We start from the raw sequence: 18,643 nt of genomic DNA, 5'->3' as shown, positions 1-18,643 counted from the left end.
TGATACACCAGCACTGCTTGATTATTTAAAAAAAATTATTTATTCTTTTGGTGAGCGCTTTCCAAAGCAGCCAGTTTCCCTGCTGCATTTCTAGTTGGAGGAGCTATATGCCCACAGGAGTGTTTGTGTTCCCTAAAAGAAACTGGTTGCTGATACAGGTTAGTCTGTACTGCATGCAACTCTACTTTTGGCTAATCTTTTGAAATAGAAGATTGCCTACCTAGGGTGATTTCTCAATGTGCTTTTAGAAAGTATTTTATACAATATTGTGTACTTTTCTACATAATTTCTGTAGCAAGTGGGTAATGCACACAGTTCAGTTTTTCTTAATTGATAAGCTGTGGTTCATACAGAGGTTTGTATGAAATGGCAGCACTAGCTAGTTTTGTAGCGGTCTGTATTTGTTCTTTTATCAATACTTGGTTTTTAAAGATTTTGAGGCAGTATGACTATAATGTGACTTAATGTATTAGTAAGCCCATCTTGTCAGATAGCTTTGTTGTGTGGTTTTTTGTTTTTTTTTTTTTTTTTTTTTGGTTGGTTTGGATTGGTTTTTTTTTCTTTTTCTTTTTTTTTTCTTAAACATCCTAAGATCATCCAGAGGTCTTGGGAAAAATCCGTATCCATACTGTATTGTATGGGTAAAAATCCCTAGTGTTAGAATGAAATTTAAAAGTGGATGTTTGAAGAGAGGCAGTGAAAGCATGGTATATACTCCAATTTTGCTTTTCCTTCTTTTTCCTTCCAAAATGGTTGTCTGAAACAGCTTTTTTTCCTCCCTTTGTTAGGATGGAAAGCTTCAATGAAAAGCAGGAGCCTGTCTTATATTCTGCCATGCAATCGCCTGCCCATGCAGTTGATGAGTCAAGTGAGAGTTTACACATCCAATGGTCAGAAAAAAGATCTTGGATCAGAAGATACAAATAGATCAGCCCATGAAGAAACACTAAATAAGGCTGAAACAGGTAGTACTAAGCTAAAATAAGGAGTATTTATAAAAATGTAAAAACTTAATGTCTTTAGTGATAACTTTTTTCTTTCAATTGTGCGATATTATGGTTGCAGATTTCTTAGTATTCGTTGTTTGTGGGTGTTTATATATGAATTTCAAATGCATAAACGGGGAGGAATGTTGAAATCTATTTCTTTGGCATTCTTGTATTTACAGGATTTAAGTTTAGAGGAATCAAATTTAAAGTGACCAGGATAAAATGTGGATGTTGAAAGGCTTACATAACTTAAGGGATAAGAAATGGAATGTGTTACTCATCTTTCATCACTTTTCTTGTGCATTTGAATGTTTTTTGGTAGTATTTCAGGTATGTTGTGTGAAATGAACTAATGATAGAGGTTGAATGAGTGTGACTGTTGAGCGTTGTGGCTTCTCCAGGCCAGGCTATAAATGACTGGTAAAGAAGGTTGAGCTGATTCATCTGCTAGAGCTTTCTAATCTGGCACTTGTTAGAACTGCATTGTTCACATTAAACATTTGATACATTGTACATAACCTGACCCTCCTTGCTGTTCAGTTCAGTTGTCAATCTTGTGCTTGATAGGTGCTTGTGAAATTCAGAACTGTATTGTCCTTGCTCCATCATAGCATCCTCTATTTTTGATGCTTATTAACTGTAGGACTGCACAGATACAGGCTTGGAAGACTACTGTGCTTAAGAGATAACAGATGCTTTTTAAAATGAGAGCTATCTTTCTTTGTGCTTTTGTCTTCAACCAAGTGGTCTTCTAAAGAAAATTTCCTTCTCTTCATTGTCAGGGTAGCAGATATTCCTTCCTTCTTTAGTAACTTGTAAATTCCTGAGGCTTGCAACAGTCTTTAAAAGCTAGTAACTGTAGCCAGCTAAGAGTATTACATTTCTCATGTTTGGAAGTACAAAAGTGAATCTTAAATGTTGTTCAGTTTTGAAGGTTCTATCATATCAATCTCTACTTGTCTGAAAAACAGTGACTGTGAATTGAAGTATTCCATATCTTTTTTTCTCAGTGATGCGCTATGATTTTGTTTAGTCTATAAGCTGAGGTAGTCTTCAAAAGGGTACTTGATGTACATAGATATCTGTGCGTAGATATAAATTTTGTGCCTCTTTTTTCCCCCTCTGAAATCTTGTGACCTGATCTTTTGTTAAATGGTGTTTGTGATATTTGTTTTAATGATATAAATGGTTGTACACATTTTTTTGAAAAGACGATGCCACTCAGTTTTTCCTAAGCAGTCTTAGTGGAAACTTTTTTCATGCATCAGCTGTCTGGTGTTTTAAACCAGGTAAGAAAAGAAAGTAAAGGAACAACAAAGGGATTTTTTAGTTTTGTTTTCAAGTCAAACAGTAACCAATAGAGATGACTGTTTAAAGAATGCTATTTATTTATGGTGTAGCCTTATTTGTTGTGTAACAAGATCAGCTGCATGAATCTATATGTGTTATTTTTCCAAGAAAGTATATTAGAATTGTTATTAGGGTTAGTCCTCAATTGCTGTTAGGGCATTAATTTCCTTGATGGAAAGATAGTTATGTAGTCCAACCTTCAAGATTCGATCTTTGAGTAGTTTGAGTAGCATGTTAAGCTAGGAATATCGCATTAATTAACACTAACCTGCTTGAAAAAATCTTTATTTTTTTTATTATATCACTTTCAGTGATGTAATTTTTAATTTTGTTAATGATTATGGATGTGTGGCAAACCTCCAGTGTTAGGGAGCGGTAGGGCACAAAAGAGTGGATATGTTGGTTTGATGTGTTAGAATTATAATAATTTGGTTCTGAAAGCTGTGTCAAGATATATGAGACAAGGATGCAATATTTGTTTGTGTTTTCAAGTAGTACTTCTGGTTTCTAAATAGAAATCTCACTGAAATTACTGGATTTTATAATTTTCCAAATATTAAGATTAAATTAACCACTGTAAATTATATTTTATTGTTGTTTTTTTTTTTTTATGGAATCATATCCTCAAGTTTCAAAACGAGCTAAAATACTTTTTCATTCTAGCTCCATCTTGTTACATAGGAGTTGTGGATTTTAGTTTAAATATTCTGTATTTTAAGGAGCTTACTTTTTGTAAATGAAGAAGCTTCAGTCCCTTAAAATTGAATCCCAGCTTGAATGCTTTGAGACGCTCTGATATATAGCAGCCATAAGCTATAAAAACTTGTCCCAAACTATAAGTACACTGTTAAAATATTTTTTTTAAATTCAGAATACTTTCTGAAGTATGTTGGAAGTTGGTGCTCTTCTTCAAGCTGCTAGGAGTCTATTGATCAATGCTGTATTAAATGTCTAATTTTTTATTTTTTTTTTACTGTTTCTTTCTTTTGAGAGTTTCAAATGTTGGAAATCTACCAAATATATTTTTAATGGTCAGGGTGAAAAGCAATATTAAGATATATTCTTATGTTGTTATGTCAACCAAAGTCTTTACTTCCATATTTACAGTGATCTTTACTTTTATTTTACAGGACAAGATACAACCAATGCAGGTCAAAAGCAGTCTTCACCTAAACAGCCAATTCAAGTAAAAGGTAAAGAAATGTTTACTACATTGAAGCTTTGCTGCTGTTTACTAGTAGTCAAAAAAAGCATGTAAGGAAACTGTGGTTCTTTTTCAATTGGGTAAAGAAGTTACGTGAATAACATTTTTAAAGCACATTTCTATGTCAGATTTGTTTGATACCCATTTGTTTAAAAAGGGTTCCTGAAAAATCAAATATAGGAGTATTCCTTCTAATTACTCACTCTTCTGTGTTTGTTTTTAATTGTTTCATTTAAGCTCAGAGTTCATCAGGAAAAGACTAATTTATTTTCTCATCTGTTATCATGGTCTGTTCTCCTTGCATGTTTTTAGGCATGTCCGTTCACCATCTCAGACTTAATGTGGCTAAGCTGAATACTTGATCTTCCCCTGTTCCTTGTTCTAAGTCTTCGTCTGTTCTTTCTTAGTACTGAGTTAATCTAATCAGTGTTGCTTCTAAATATATTTTGACCACAGGAAATGCCTAATCTGAGTCCTGTAATATTCCCGTTTGTGTCTGTAGTAATGTGGTGGGTTTGACACTGGCTGGATGCCTGATTGCCGCCCAAACTGATCTATCACTCTCCTCTGCGGTTGGACAGGGGAGAGAAAATATATGAAAGGCTCATGGGTTGAGATAAGGACAGGGAGAGATCACTCACCAAGTGCTGTCACAGGCAAAACAGATTTGACTTGGGGAAAGTTAGTTTAAATTATTGCCGGTCAAATCAGAGTACAGTAGTGAGAAATGAAAACTAGATCTTAAAACACCTTCCCCCAGTCCTTCCCTCCTTCCCAGGAATTAATCTTACTCCCAAGTTTCTCTGCCTTTTCACCCCCAGTAGTGCAGGGGGATGGGGACTGGGAGCTAGGCATAGTTCATAACGCATTGTCTCTGCTACTCCTTCCTCCTCAGGAGAAGGACTCCTCGCACTCTTCCCCTGCTCCAATGTGGGGTCCCTCCATGGGAGACAGTCCTCCATGAACTTCTTCATCTTGAGTCCTTCCCACAGGCCGCAGTTCTTAATCAGCTGCTGCAGTGTTGGTCCCTCTTCCATGGGGTGCAGTCCTTCAGGAACAGGCTGCTCCAATGTGGGGCCCCCTGGGGTCACAAATCCTGCCAGCAAACCTGTTCCAGTGTGGACTTCCCTCTGCATGGGGCCACAGGTCCCTCTAGGAGCCTGCTCCAGTGTGGGCTTCCCACAGGGTCACAGCTTCCTTTGGGCATCCACTGCTCCAGTGTTACGTCTTCTATCAGGGACACAGCCTCCCTCATTGTGGTTCTTCACCATGGGCTGCAGAGGAACCTCTGCTCTGGCACCTGGAGCACCTTCTCCCCTTCCTTCTGCACTGACCTTGGTGTCTGCAGAGCTGTTTCTCTCACATGTTCTCACTCCTCTCTCTTGGTTGGAGTTGCCATTGTGCCGGATGTATTTTTCCGCTTGTTAAATGCATTATCCCAGAGGTGCTACCACCGTTGCTGATGGGCTCAGCCTTGGTCAGGGGCAGATCTGTCCTGGAGCCAGCTGGCATTGGATCTGTCAGACACAGTGGCAGCTTTGGCAGCTTCTCACAGAAGCCACCCCTGCAACCCCCCGCTACCAAACTTGCCATGCAAACCCAATACAAGCAAAAATATATACTTTTGTCTTCAGTTACATTGTTTAAAAATGTAAGTGGGTAAAATAAGAACATAACTTTCATGTTTTTAATTTGTCATGACTTGATTTCATTCCATCTTTATTTCGATAGTTTCTATTCTTATGTTGTGAGAATTATGCTATTAAAACTTGCTTTTGATCACTCCTAGCCTTCTGTGTATCAAAAGTCCTTCCAAAGTCCTCCCTGTCTTTCTCAAATTTAAAGAAACATCAAATAATAATAGTTCTTCCTAACATTATCAGTGTCTATGTGTATTTTCTGTGCACTTTTGTCTACATCCTTTACGTCTATTTCTTTAGGTTTATTGTCACGTAGTTGCATGCAGGGGGATAATACAAGGTAGATAGGAGAAATTACTGTGAAATTGTTGTGAAAATAGATACAGCTTTTAGTAAGAAGAGTTTTCCTTCTGTAGATTATAGATGCACAAGGAACAACATTTAGGTTAAGGATTTTGATAATACCTAGGAAGTGGAATTCTAATCTTAAGATGGTGCTCTGATCCAAATGTTATTAAGACTATAACATTTTAAAGGATCTTAAAAAAATGTGCTTTTCTAAGTGTTTTATTTACATCATCTTTTATTGAGCTTTGTCTTTTTCTTGGAAATACCAAATGGATTTTTTTTCCCCACATTTATTTGAATTTAGGAGTAGGATTGTTGAAATATTCTGCAACGTACAATTATAGTAATTTATCTTAGTGAAATTTACCTTTGTTTCTGAAAGATGGGTTAATAAGCGTTTGATAAATTCACAAGTTACTTTTTAGTAAGGTTAATACGATTTGGGTATGTATCTGTTTTAAATAAGAAAAGATAGGAAGCATTCTTGATTAAGTATTATCACCCTGTTCTAACCTTAGTAAATGAGGGACTGTTTTTAGGAAATCTCAAAGTTTTTGGTTTTTTTTGTCACTTTTCACTCAGGAGCATTGTGGGATGAATGTGATTACTCAGGTACTTAAAAAATTGTTCAAGTTCAAACCGGATGAGAGAAATCAGATTATTGATAAATATTAATACCTGTACTGTTAGTGCATTGTTGAGTGTCAAGCAATACATTTTGCCATTAAGGTTTCAAAACTCAGAAGTATTTTTTCCTGGAGTTCTACATTGTCTTTTCTCAAAGTCTTTACAAGCTGTATCTTTTCTCTAACTATCCTGTGACATAAGTAGTAGTTCTGGACTACCTAGAGAAATCATATCAGTCCTGTGATATGCAGGAAGTTCATGCATGCTCTAAAGTCTTCTCATGGGTAGAATTTGAGCTTTTTGTTTTCAGTTGTGTTCTGTGATGAAACGTAACTCTTCTTCCAATAAGCATAATGTTTTTAATAGATGTGAGTGTATAGTGACTTACATATGAAAATAAGATGAAGTTATGGCATAAATTTAAAATTCTGTTTATAATTTTTCTAAATATGTGTGGTATTCTTTTCTTTGTGCGTGAAAATCTGATGTGATAAAAGTACATCTTCTAGACATACAGAGAAGTATAAATAAAGAATATATGTTTTTGCTGTAAATGCCCAATGGTAAGTGTACTAATTTTGAAAGTAATAGTTGAGAACAATGACATATACAGTCTGTCTCATTTCTCTGTATGGTCTGCAAAGGTCAAAAATCTGATTTGCAGAAGGTGGAATTGGTTAAGTATTGGAAAAGATTGAAATGCAGCTATCTGTTGCTATTTCAGTTGCTAGAGCAGGAGTTTCCAAATTGCCATATTTAAATGCTATCTGTGTAGCCAAGCACCATCTCTGACGTTGAAGTTGGAGAAGTAGCTGACAGTGGCAGTTAGTTATGCGGAATGTTTGAGCATCCTGAACTACAACTTAACAAGTAGCATTTTTGGAGATAAATCTTACTCTTACTCATTTCCACAATGAGGAAGATTCCTTTCTCTTCTCTGTAGATTTCTGTATCGCTGGCAGGCATTGTTTTTCACATGTTACCTTCGAGGTATGAGACTAGACTGAATTAGTTTTTGAGGTTTCTGCTGTAGTCTTCATGAGTGATTTAACTTGCTTATCTGTTTCTGTTTTTAAGTGAAAGCAGTCCTTAAAAAAAGAGAGTACGGACCAAAATACACCCAAAATAACTTCATCACTGGAGTCAGAGCAATAAATGAATTTTGTCTCAAGTCCAGGTATGATGGGTATGATGAGTTTGAGTTGAAATTTAAATTCTGAATATTTGTTCGTATGTGCAACAAAAGTAATTGTGATTGTAGAGTGATTTGGCATGACAACTTTTTCTAAGTGTTTTTGTGGTATACATAATTTTAAGTGGCTGAAGTTAGTTCTTTTTTACTTAGTGTTACAGTGGATTAGGAGCCTGCACTGAATTTGCATGTTTCAATAGTTGCTTCTTAAAGTAATTTATTTGTACTTATATGACCATAAATCTAGTTGGGGGGAGACCAACTCCTAGAGCAGCTTTATGGGAGGGATGTCAAATGACTCTTGATTCAGCATTTTGGGGTCATGATGGTTTGATGTGAACATCTCTAAAAGATCAGTGGAAACTTCATGTTACGTGAGATCTGTAATTTGGAATAAAATATAATTTGGTTTGCTGTAACCTAATTATTGTTACTTGATTCATGTTTACTACCTTTTACTACATGCCATACCTGCCAGCAGGTCTTACTGAGTATTGTTTTAGGTGAGGTGTCTGTCAGATTTCATGCGTGTTATGTATGTGACCCATATTAAATCTAAAGGTTTAGCAGCTTTGTTTATAACTTTTGTGCTGTTGCTGTTCCTCCCCATTTTTTACTTATACTGTGTGTCACTATAATTAGTCTTTGCCAAGGATACAGTGACAAATAATGGTTGGTCCTCTGCATTATATTTACCATAACTAGTTAAAGTTTTGCTGGATTGACCAAAAGGGATAAGAATAAAGAAAAAAAAAAAGGACTAGATAATTTGTGGGGCTAAAAATTAGATCTTCTGTTGTATTTAAAAAAAAAATCCTTAATGCTTTTCAGTGTAGATGACCTAATGTGTTAGCCAGCACAGGAAATTAATTTGTTTCCCGAAGTAGCTTTGTTACCTTCAGACTTTTGCAGCTTGTGCTGTGTGTGTAGGTTTTGGGGTTAAATTTCCTAACTTTTCTTGTCACATGACTTCTGACGCCTGTTTAGAGATGCTAGTTCATTAACCCTCTTGTCTAACACGTGCACATTATCAATTACATGCAGATAATTTATTGGATGTTTTATTATTTAATGGTATTACTTTGTCTTCAGGGTATAGTATTTCATGGTGTGTGGACATGATGTGAAAAACACAATGGTTTTCAATAGTATCATGGAGATCACTTGCTTCATGTGGTATATATGTTCTCTTTGACAGAAGTAAACAACTTCACTTTTTTTGTATAGCAGATTAGTAATATCAAAATTGTGGAACATCACCCAGATATAAAAGTCAAATTAGAATAATATGAACCTTTTCCTGCACTAAACTCTTTGTCCACTTTGTTTAGTGATTTAGACCAGCTGAGGAAAATTAAACGACGAAGTCCCCATGATGACACTGAGACTTTCACCGTATACCTGAGATCAGATGTAGAGGCAAAGTAAGAGCACTTTTATGAAGGAAAATGTTTGAATTATTTAAAATGGATTAAATGAGAGAGAGAGAGGAAAAAAAATTTCAAAAATCAGGTGTGCAATGTGAAAGGGAAATAATGTTTTCTATTTTCTATATGAACAGATTTTATATCCTAATTATTGTAATAATTACATTGTTATGTAATTATATTATATAAAATTGGAGGGTATGTTTTTGTGCTTGTATTCAGCCCCTTCTTGCTGAACTTTTTATTGTGTACTGTAGTCTGCGGGGGTTCTTATCAGAAAGAATACTTTGTTCTGCTTTAGGAAAGGCATTTTTAATGTAGTCAAACTGAAAAAAAAGTTGCATGAAGAGGACCATTGTTAAGTTACTTTTACTTCATTCAGGTCTCTTGAAGTTTGGGGTAGTCCAGAGGCTCTTGCCAGAGAAAGAAAACGGCGTAAAGAGGCAGAGATCAAGTACAGAGAAAGTGAGTACAGAGTTTTCAAATAACTTGAAATGTAAACAACAAAGTTTGATTGTTGGAAATCCGCCAGATAGTGTGTTATTTCCCTGAGAACATCTACATTTGGAATTAGCAATTGCTCATTAGGTTTTATAGCATAAGGTTAGAATGACATGATCTATGCAGATACAGTCTGTTACTATCTTACAATTTATCATCTTTGTGCTATAGCAAGAATATACCTTCAGTTGAGATCTGTAGTCATACTCTTTTGGGGGGGGGGCTTTCAATTTTTAGATGGTAGTTTACATTTTCAGTGAGTTTGCATTTTTTTTCTGATTTAGAATTTTGAAAATACTTAAAACTGATTCAAATCTCTATACCATACCATTACTTATTTATTTTTCCTCTAAAATGAATTCAGCTTGCCTTTGTGTTTCAGAAGGGGAGAAATACTCCCAAATTGTCTTTTTTTACTTAATATTATTGTTTTTACCCGTGCTGGTATTACCAATAACAGATACAGTCAAATCAGTAGTTTTTAATGTATTTGGATCTGTCTAGTCAGTTAAAATCACAGGAGAGGCAATGCTGCTTCAAGGTACTTAGTGAAGTTGTACACCTTAAAATTAGAGGTCCTGTCAATTTCTTTAAAACAGTTGTGCCATAGGAACACCCTTCCAGTAAAAAGATTAGAACTGCAGGCACCTGTTAAACTATCTGTATGTGTTTGTACTGAGAGTGCAGTCAGTAGCTTCAAAATTTTTATTGACCTGCAAAATAATTATTGGATATAAATAAAATGCCTGAATTTGGTGAAGTGTATTCTGAGTTTTTTCCTTCTGTGCATCATCCTTTGTTGGTATAAATGGCAACAGTGTATAGGATCATAACATTGTATCTGGCATTTTGCATGAGTGTATAACCATTGTGTGTTTCTGATTAACAATACCAAAGGAGAAATTTTTTTACACTTAAGATAGATCATGTAGCTCTTATTAGAAGTTGGCTGCTGCATAAAAAAAGTAGACTTAAATTCCTGAAACTACTGGTTACTAGTACATATTTATGATAATAATTTTGTATTGCAGATCTATTTAGAAACCAAAGGCTGTTGTGGGAATACAGGGAGTTCTTTGGAAATACTAAGGTAAGGATGTTTTCAAGTTTTTGGCTAGAAAAGTGTCATGAGATGTACTATGACACTTTTTGAAGGAAAATTTGTGTAATGGTTGCATAAGCTTAACTAACTGAATATTATAGGAACATTTATTTGCATTGTAATATACCAGATCTGTCTCTGATTGTAATGCAGTAGTAAATGTTATGATGACAGTTTAAACGGGTTCCTACTGTAACAGTGTAAACCACCAATAAGTATTTTTTTTTCCAGTTGGCTTCTTATCAAAATTGTAGCTATACTTGTGATTTCATGTATAAGCTATTAATATCTATAGCAAATATATTGTTAATTTAAAGAAATTAAATAAGTTTCTTAAAGAAAGGACCCCAAAAGATTAATACTTTCGGCTATGCACTACTGGCCCTTCTGCTTTGCTTAAGCAGATACATGCCTGAGAGCCTGGTGTTCTGCTGTGTGGAATGATTTCATAATTGTTCTGCTGCACAGCTGGTGCCTGGCCTTATGGCTGCAGTGGCCTCTGCTGGAGACTTTGTTGGTTGTTTATTTTATAGCCGTCCATCTGTTGAAATATATAAGACCCAACTGCAGTTTGGCTGAACATTCAGTAGAGAGTTAGTTGTCTTCAAGGATTGTAGCTTCACTTCTGCAATACAGGGCATTGCAAAGTTTTTTATTTAATAATTTGTGTGGTAGGTGTCTCATGAGGTCAAGATTTAGTTGTTTAATAATCTGTTATTTCTTTATGTAGCCACGCTCCAGTACAGCAACTATGTTTTTCAAGGGACCAGGGAAGGTGGTAATGGTAGCTATTTGCATGTAAGTAAAAAAAATATTTTGTTTATGCAAGTATAAAGCAATTTATTTTTATTATCCTGGAAATAGGAACAGTGTGTGTATTTAAGATAAAGATATCTGTATGTCTGTAACTGAAGTTAATAGATTTGTTTGTTCATTGTGAATACATTCATCAATATATATATACAGATCAGGTATTGAATAAATGTCTGATGCGAAAAGAGCAGATTTTTTTGAGTTGGAGACTAAAGTTTATTAAAGTAAAATTTTGAAGGACATGAAGGGACAGTAAAGCTGTCCTTTTTTTTCTTGCTCCTTCTTGAGAGGAAGATTTGCATACATTTGAAACAGTCTTCTGCGTAACCAACAGAAAAGAATTCACTTTTCTCTTTATGCTGTTATTTAACTCCTTTCTTCTCTAATTGAAAAAGGGATATTTTAGGAGCTTTTTCCCTTTCACGTTTTAAAAGTTTGAATGAAACAAACTAATGTAAAGCAAATGTTCACAGAGACTATGTGGCATGAAATAGGGAGAAGTGTGTTAAATTTCTCTCAGGAAATGATGACTAAAACTTATTTGCCATGAAACCTTATAGTTTTAAAATAAATTATTTTTATAAAAGCTATTTATTTGCTAAGACACTGTTGATATAAGAAAGCAAAATACAAACAGAGGAAAATGCTTCTTTTGGCACAGGAAACAAAATGAATTTGAGCAGGAAGTAACTTTTTAAGGTCCTACAAAACTATGTTCTTTTACTTGGGGTGTTAAAATTCAAAGCTCGCTTGACTGAAAACCTCCCACTTTATTGAGTATTCTACTAGTAACTGTTCAGAGCCTTCTAAGTTAAAAACATGTAAGAATTGCTAGTACAGATGTTTCTAATGGAAAAAAAAGAGGGGGTGTTGTGATCATTTCTACCTCTTTCTGTTTCTTATAATGATATAGAGAAAATAGACCCGTCCTCTTGCTTTGTAGGTAGGGCATTGCTATAAACATAGCAAAAACACCTTTTGGATGATTAGGTATTTTTATACATGAATGCCTGGCAGCCAGGCCAGCAGATGTTTGTAGAGACTGTTGTGTTGCTCAGACACCTTTTTGTGGAGCTTTTTTAGAAGTTCAAGTGACTCTTGGCCCTCAAATACCTGATGACTTTTCAGAGGTTTAAGTCAAGGCCACCATCAGTGCTCCTTTGTTGGTGGTCTTGGTCTTCTTTTTAATGGTTTCTGGCTTTGTGTCAAGAAAGCCCAATCTGTCTTAACTTCTTCAGTTGGAATGATTTGGTAGACTTTTAACAAACTTCAGCCTTCCCCAGTGAGGATGAAATGTGGTTCAGTTGAAAGCAGAGTTGTGTTGTGAATCTGTGTGTGAAAGTATAGACCAGCTGCACTGGAATGCTCTATGTTGTGAATAGAATTCGGTGTGTGAGGGGAACTCTGTAGCTCTGTTATAGAAATACAGGAGGGTAATGTTTTTTATCAAATCTGTTACTAGCAAAACATTCTTCAGAGTCTGGTGTTGTTGAAGTGATTTCACTGTCACACTAATGCTTTACCTTTTAAGCAGTACAAAGTTTGCACGGCATATAATATTTTTTAAAAAATAGTGGTGGTGAAGGATGTTAGTAATGTTACCACTCCTTTGGAAATACATGTGTTTATTTATCAAATCCAGGGCCTAAATAGAAGATTTTTTTTCCATAGCTTCATAATGGATCTGAATAATTTCAGTTTTTTTTTTTTTTAAAATTCTGACATTTATTTTTTTACTGTTGTTTCTTCAAAAGTCTAAATATTTCATGTACCTAGATAGAGATGGTTAATCACACCAGGTCTGTCTAGATCAATATCTTATGCTGTGAGATCATCATGGCTAATGAGATGATATATGCTGTGAGATAAGAGTATAAAAAATGGGCAGTCACATGAAGGCACAATTCCCTATGTATATGTCTCAGTTCTCTGTATTTCATGTACCACATGTTCATCTTGGAGTTATGAGATGATTATCTTTGAAACAAATTTGGAATGATAGATCTGCAAATGCAAGTATTAATGCCCTTTAATTTTTTCAAGTTTATAGTTCCGTCAGAATAGGTTTATTTGAATTTGTTGCAATTATAACTGAAATTGTGAAGTTGGGAAACTTGATTTGTATAATTGATTTTGATCTACTTTTGCATTTGTATATTTCTTTTCAAAGAAATGCTGATTTTGTTTACGTATCGGTATATTTTAAAGTTACCAACTAAATTTAGACTTTACGCTAAAATTGACAGGTCTTCTGACAGGAAGGAAGATATGTTCTGTTTCAACAATCCTCCCCTCATTTTGCTGGTGAATGTCTGCCTCCTAAGTGGACTTTGTTTATAACTTACAGTTATAAACAGTTGTATAGAATTTTATCTAATGAATCATGAGGTTTTGGTTTTTTTGGTTTTAGTATTTCTTGGCACAATGTCCAAAACTTTACAATAAATCTTTCAGCCTTTAGTAGATTTGATCTGTGTTCTGTTCAGTTTCCTACTTTCAGGTCCATGCAGATAGAAATGAGGTAGCTAAATCAGTCAGTTCAGTGCAGTACAATAGAGAAAATACTTTCTGAATTGGTGGTCACTGGTGTAAAAGATAACTTCGTTTCAAACCTGTTCAGAGTATTTCAGCTGCCTTCTCAGAATCTGCTGGGTTTGGATTATTTTTTTCTCTGCTGTGGTATTTCTTCCGCAGAATTTAGGCTTTCGTAGGGCTTATTATTTTCAAATACAGTGCTGAATTTGTTTTAAAACTGACTTTTTTGTATTGTGTTATTCATGTGAATATCTAGTCAAACATGGAACACCGAATAGCCTTAATGGCTCTGTAGACCCACTATGTTTTTTGTGATTATTTCCTGTGTAGCATTCTTCATCTTTCTGTCCTATCACCAACATACTTGACATCATTAACAGATTGATTTTGCTGGGTCCAACATCTGAAAACCCTAGTGGGGCTAAGGTTCAAATAAGAATTAGATTTCTAGGATATAAAATTCCCTCACAACTTTGGAATTTGTAGGGGTGAAATAAAATACCAGCTGAGTGCCTGTTGTGCCATCTCAACAGGTGTGAGCCGCACAACTGAAATGTACCTTCAGATAAACTTATCATGTTTAGCTGAAAGGGTGTTTTTTAACAGTAACCATGCAGAAAATCTGTATACATTGTCTATCTGTACAGGTCTCTAATGATTAAACTGATATTTGGGTTTACCACTTTCTGGCAGGTAATGCATACAGCATTTGTGGTTTTGTTGAAAATATTAAACACCAAATATTCTGTTGTTCTTTAGCTTTTTTCTTCTCTTGTTTTCAGAAATGGGTTGAATTTTTTCTTTAAGCTACTTGCTTGGGTTTACACGGGTTCTGCAAGTATGTTTTCAGAAGCCATACATTCTTTAGCAGACACATGTAACCAGGTGAGTGTTTTTTCCCATTCTGTACTTGTAATAATTTTCAGGAATAAAGAAAGATACTTATAGTAGCTGTATTGCACTTGAATAAAAATTAAAATTGGATGGTTTTTAATTTGCATTAATGTAAAAACAAGACAAGTCAGAATGTAGATTTTGAAGTTTTTTTAGAAATATGTTGAAAGAGAGGAGTTGCAGTAAGCAGAACTATACTCAGCTGCTTCATGGCTCATGAGTGGAACGTGAAACTAAGATGATGTACAAAGTGTCTCTCTTTCTTATTTTGGTTAATATTTTGGTTAAATGTTAATTCAAAATACTTCTGTCAGTTATTATAATACAATGACAAACTTGTTGCTTAGTCATCTCTTAGTAGAATAATGAGAATTTGAGCATCTTGATTTCTTTTTCTGTTCCTTGATTACCTTATCAGCCTCTCACAGCACAAGTAGCCACATATTTGGCACGTTTACTTTGATAAGTGGTGTGGCAGACTCAGAATTAGGCACATAATATTAGTCTGCAGAGATAAAATTAATGTTTTTCCACTGTTTTCTATGATATGCTTGAAGCATATGTTGTGAGACCTTGAAATTTTCCCTTCTCCCATTGTGGTAAGAATCTGTCTTGTTGCAGTGTTTGATATAGCGAGGCTTTGGAAACAAAAAAACCCAACCCTTAAAGATGAGTGACTGAAACCCTCCTGCAGCTCAAGCAAGAGGAGTCCTTGGGTAACTTGTGACTACTAAAATGCAAATTTGAGGAGTATATGGGACCTTAGAGCAGACTGAATATCTTGAAAAGCATATTAGAATAGTTTCAGCAACCTTTTTGCTTGAGTTGGACCTAGTATGCTTCTCTATCCAGAAAGACTGAGTTGAGGACTCACATTTTGTTTGTTGTTTTTACACAACCTTTCAGCTGTTCAGATGTAAAGTGAAGATGGGGTGCTACTAACTCAACTGATAGTACTTAAATTTATGGGGAGACCAGCCTTGAAGTGGCCAAGTGTGTCAATTTATAGGTGAACCAAGCTTGATAGTGGTATTATATATGCTGAAGGGATGTTCCACTGAAATGTGGTTTGGTTTTGTTTCTTTTTTTTTTTCCCCCCAAATATTTGAGTATGTGGTTTTGGGAAAAACCCAGGAGACACCTTGCTTCCTCAAAGCACCTTGCTGCTGCTACTTAAAGTGTCTTAAGTTTTAACACTTGTTATTATGGTTCAGTAATTCATAGTCCTGAAACAAAACACATGCTTTGCAAAATTGAGGTATAGATTTATAACTTACTGCATCAGTAGCTTAATACGTGCCTAATTAAATATGTTGCAGATAGGCAATTTAGGTAGCAAGATTTTTTTTGTCTTCCTTAAAAATAGACTGCAAAAAGCTGCTGTGTAATGTAGATGCTTTAAATGTAGTATGTCATCACCATGCTACACCACAATCTCAATATAATTTCTCTTCAAGAGGGATTTATTTAAACAGCTTTGTTCCCTGAGAAACTTCATTCCTTCACATTGAAGCACAGCAACAACACTTTTGATTGCATGTAATGTTCACTTTTAGTTGCAATTCTAAAATTATAATAGTAATTATATATACACACACCATGTAATTGCATATATATTATATATATTGGTATAACTAACAATTTCTTGGAGGTGGTATATTTAGATGACAGATTTTGAGGATTATATTCCAGCTTTAGTAAAATATCAGTAACAAAACATATATGCAGGTCAAGAAACTGCATTTGCCTTTATCTCTGAAGTTCAGTTGATATAGAATGTTTGTAATTTATTTTCATGTTCAGGTTTTTTTAACAAAGTCTTTTTCCTTTTGTCCTAAATAGGCATTGCTAGCTTTGGGCATCAGCCAGTCTGCAAGGACACCTGACCCTAGTCATCCGTAAGCTTTTTGAGTAAATAAAGATTTTGTTAACTATATATAGGAGTAAGATCTGTTCTTGTTTTTGCATCACTTTTTTTCTTTTTAATCTGCTGTTTTGTGTCATTTCAGAAATTTTTTGTTTCTGATTTTACAATAGATAAAATAAGAAAAGGGTTTTCTCCCACGCTTCAGGAGTTGTAGTTGTAGCTTCAGTGGCTTTGTGCATGTGTGGTTTGTTTTGTTTTGTTTTTTGTGGTATGCTTTTGCTATGTTTTATTTTAATTGACATTATTTCTCTAAGATGTTCTGGGCTCTTCTGCCTCTTCCAGTGAATAGATCTAAACGCTGTTCATGTGAATCACAGGATTTTTTAAAAAATAAAAATTACTGTCGTCTTCCTTTTTTTAACAAGTGCTTTGCTGCAAAGCAATTACTTCTACCATAAGGAGATGTGTTTGACTTAAACTGCTCTTTGTTTTTATCTGAGTAATAGGGATATTACTTGATAAGTTCTTACATCTTCATGAAAATTATAAACTCTATTTTCCATGACATTTTCTTGGTGTTGACCTGGTTTATACTTCATATGTTTGGACAAGTCATTCATCCTGTAAACACTAGTTCAAAAATACATCTAATTTACAGAATTAATTAAACTTTTTTTCATTAAGAGCATCATTAAAATTTGAAACATTTAAATCTTAAATTTCTCTGCATATTCATTGTATCTCCTTCCTCTATCTCACTTCTTTCCCTTCTTTCTCAATATAGTCAATAGAACAAAATACTGGTTTCTTAAATGTGGCTAAAGAAGTGTACTGTTTGTAGTAGCAGTTAATACAGGAAAAAAAAGAATAAAGGTACACTGCTTTAACTCTTCCCACTTAGAACAGTGCTCTTAAAAACTGCAAGTGTTGAATGTCCCTAGTTATCTACTACTGAAAGATGTATACAATTTATTTCCTTTAAATTAGCATTATAAAATTATGTAGACCAGCCACCTACAAGGCTAGAGTTCTCATTTAGAAGTAGCATTTCATTAGCATGTAAAACTGACATGAATATTGGTGGGGTTTAGGGCTTTTTTGTTGTTTTTTTGTTTGTTTTGGTTTTTTTTACAGTTGTAAAATTCTCAATCTCTGCACAAGACCCAATTCAACTATTTAAAAACAATTTAGGAGAATATCTATGCTTGATGTTCTTGCATGTACGAGATACCCTTTTTCAAGTGGCTTTTTTTTTTTTTCCCCTTGGATTAGATTGGGATTTAGCAGCTTTGTCTTAAATAGATGCCAAGTCATATGATGATAATTTAAGATGTGAAAATTAGTGGAAAAACTCTGGGGTATGTTTGCAGAGATACAGAATCTTATATTCCTAAATCACTTCCTTTGTTTTCATCTAGGTATGGTTTCACAAACATGCGCTACATTGCCTCCCTGATTAGTGGAGTAGGCATTTTCATGATGGGTGCAGGACTTTCTTGGTATCATGGGATCATAGGTTTACTCCACCCTCATCCTGTAGAATCTCTTCTCTGGGTAAGCTAATCTTGTTTGGTATTGTATTTAACAAGTGACTTAATAAAAAATAATAGCATAGTCTGAAATTCTCTTTCTGAGTCAGTTTGAATCCCAACACAATTAACTCAAACCACCCTTAATGAGAATATGTTTTAAGAAAAAATATCTTGTTAAACTACAACTGATCTTGCAGCAAAAGTGTTCTTTAAACCCTGCATCTTCCTTCATACCTCCCAAGAGCTCTTCCTTTCCTATTGCAGTATATTACATAATGCAAATATTGTTGGTTTCCTTCTGTTTAGAGACAATTACACGGCACAGAGGTTCTGGAATGCTGTGTTTAGGTAGTCTGTGATGAAGAGATCTGTACGAATATGCATATAACATAATAATTTTTTTTTCCATACAGGCATACTGCATTTTAGCAGGGTCATTGGTATCTGAAGGAGGTATGCAGTTTCAAGAAATATTTCTATTTACATATTTGTAATTACTTAAGATTACTGTGTGAGTAATTACAGTAATAATTGATCCTTGCTTACACAGTGAAGTTTTGAACTCTGTTGCAAATAGTTGTAATCAAACAAAAAAAAGTGGGAAAGCATTTTTTTTCTTAAA

General features: G+C 34.7%; 1 protein-coding gene across 2 annotated transcripts in view; it reads left to right on the top strand.

Moving 5' to 3' along the window:
- SLC30A9 (solute carrier family 30 member 9) overlaps positions 1-18,643 on the top strand; it is a 40,857-nt gene that overhangs the window by 1,141 nt on the left and 21,073 nt on the right. For both annotated transcript variants that reach the window (XM_027731600.2, XM_027731601.2), the window contains exons 2-12: positions 789-965; positions 3,470-3,532; positions 7,236-7,335; positions 8,682-8,774; positions 9,160-9,242; positions 10,310-10,368; positions 11,111-11,178; positions 14,511-14,613; positions 16,465-16,520; positions 17,908-18,043; positions 18,435-18,474. In XM_027731600.2, the coding sequence (XP_027587401.1) occupies positions 789-965; positions 3,470-3,532; positions 7,236-7,335; positions 8,682-8,774; positions 9,160-9,242; positions 10,310-10,368; positions 11,111-11,178; positions 14,511-14,613; positions 16,465-16,520; positions 17,908-18,043; positions 18,435-18,474 (978 nt within the window). The remainder of the gene's footprint in view (positions 1-788; positions 966-3,469; positions 3,533-7,235; positions 7,336-8,681; positions 8,775-9,159; positions 9,243-10,309; positions 10,369-11,110; positions 11,179-14,510; positions 14,614-16,464; positions 16,521-17,907; positions 18,044-18,434; positions 18,475-18,643) is intronic.

Source organism: Pipra filicauda, unplaced genomic scaffold, assembly GCF_003945595.2.
Source record: "Pipra filicauda isolate LSUMZ 115617 unplaced genomic scaffold, ASM394559v2 scaffold38_size3968069_pilon, whole genome shotgun sequence".
Classification (NCBI taxonomy): domain Eukaryota; kingdom Metazoa; phylum Chordata; class Aves; order Passeriformes; family Pipridae; genus Pipra; species Pipra filicauda.
This window is presented reverse-complemented; position numbering and strand designations above follow the sequence as displayed.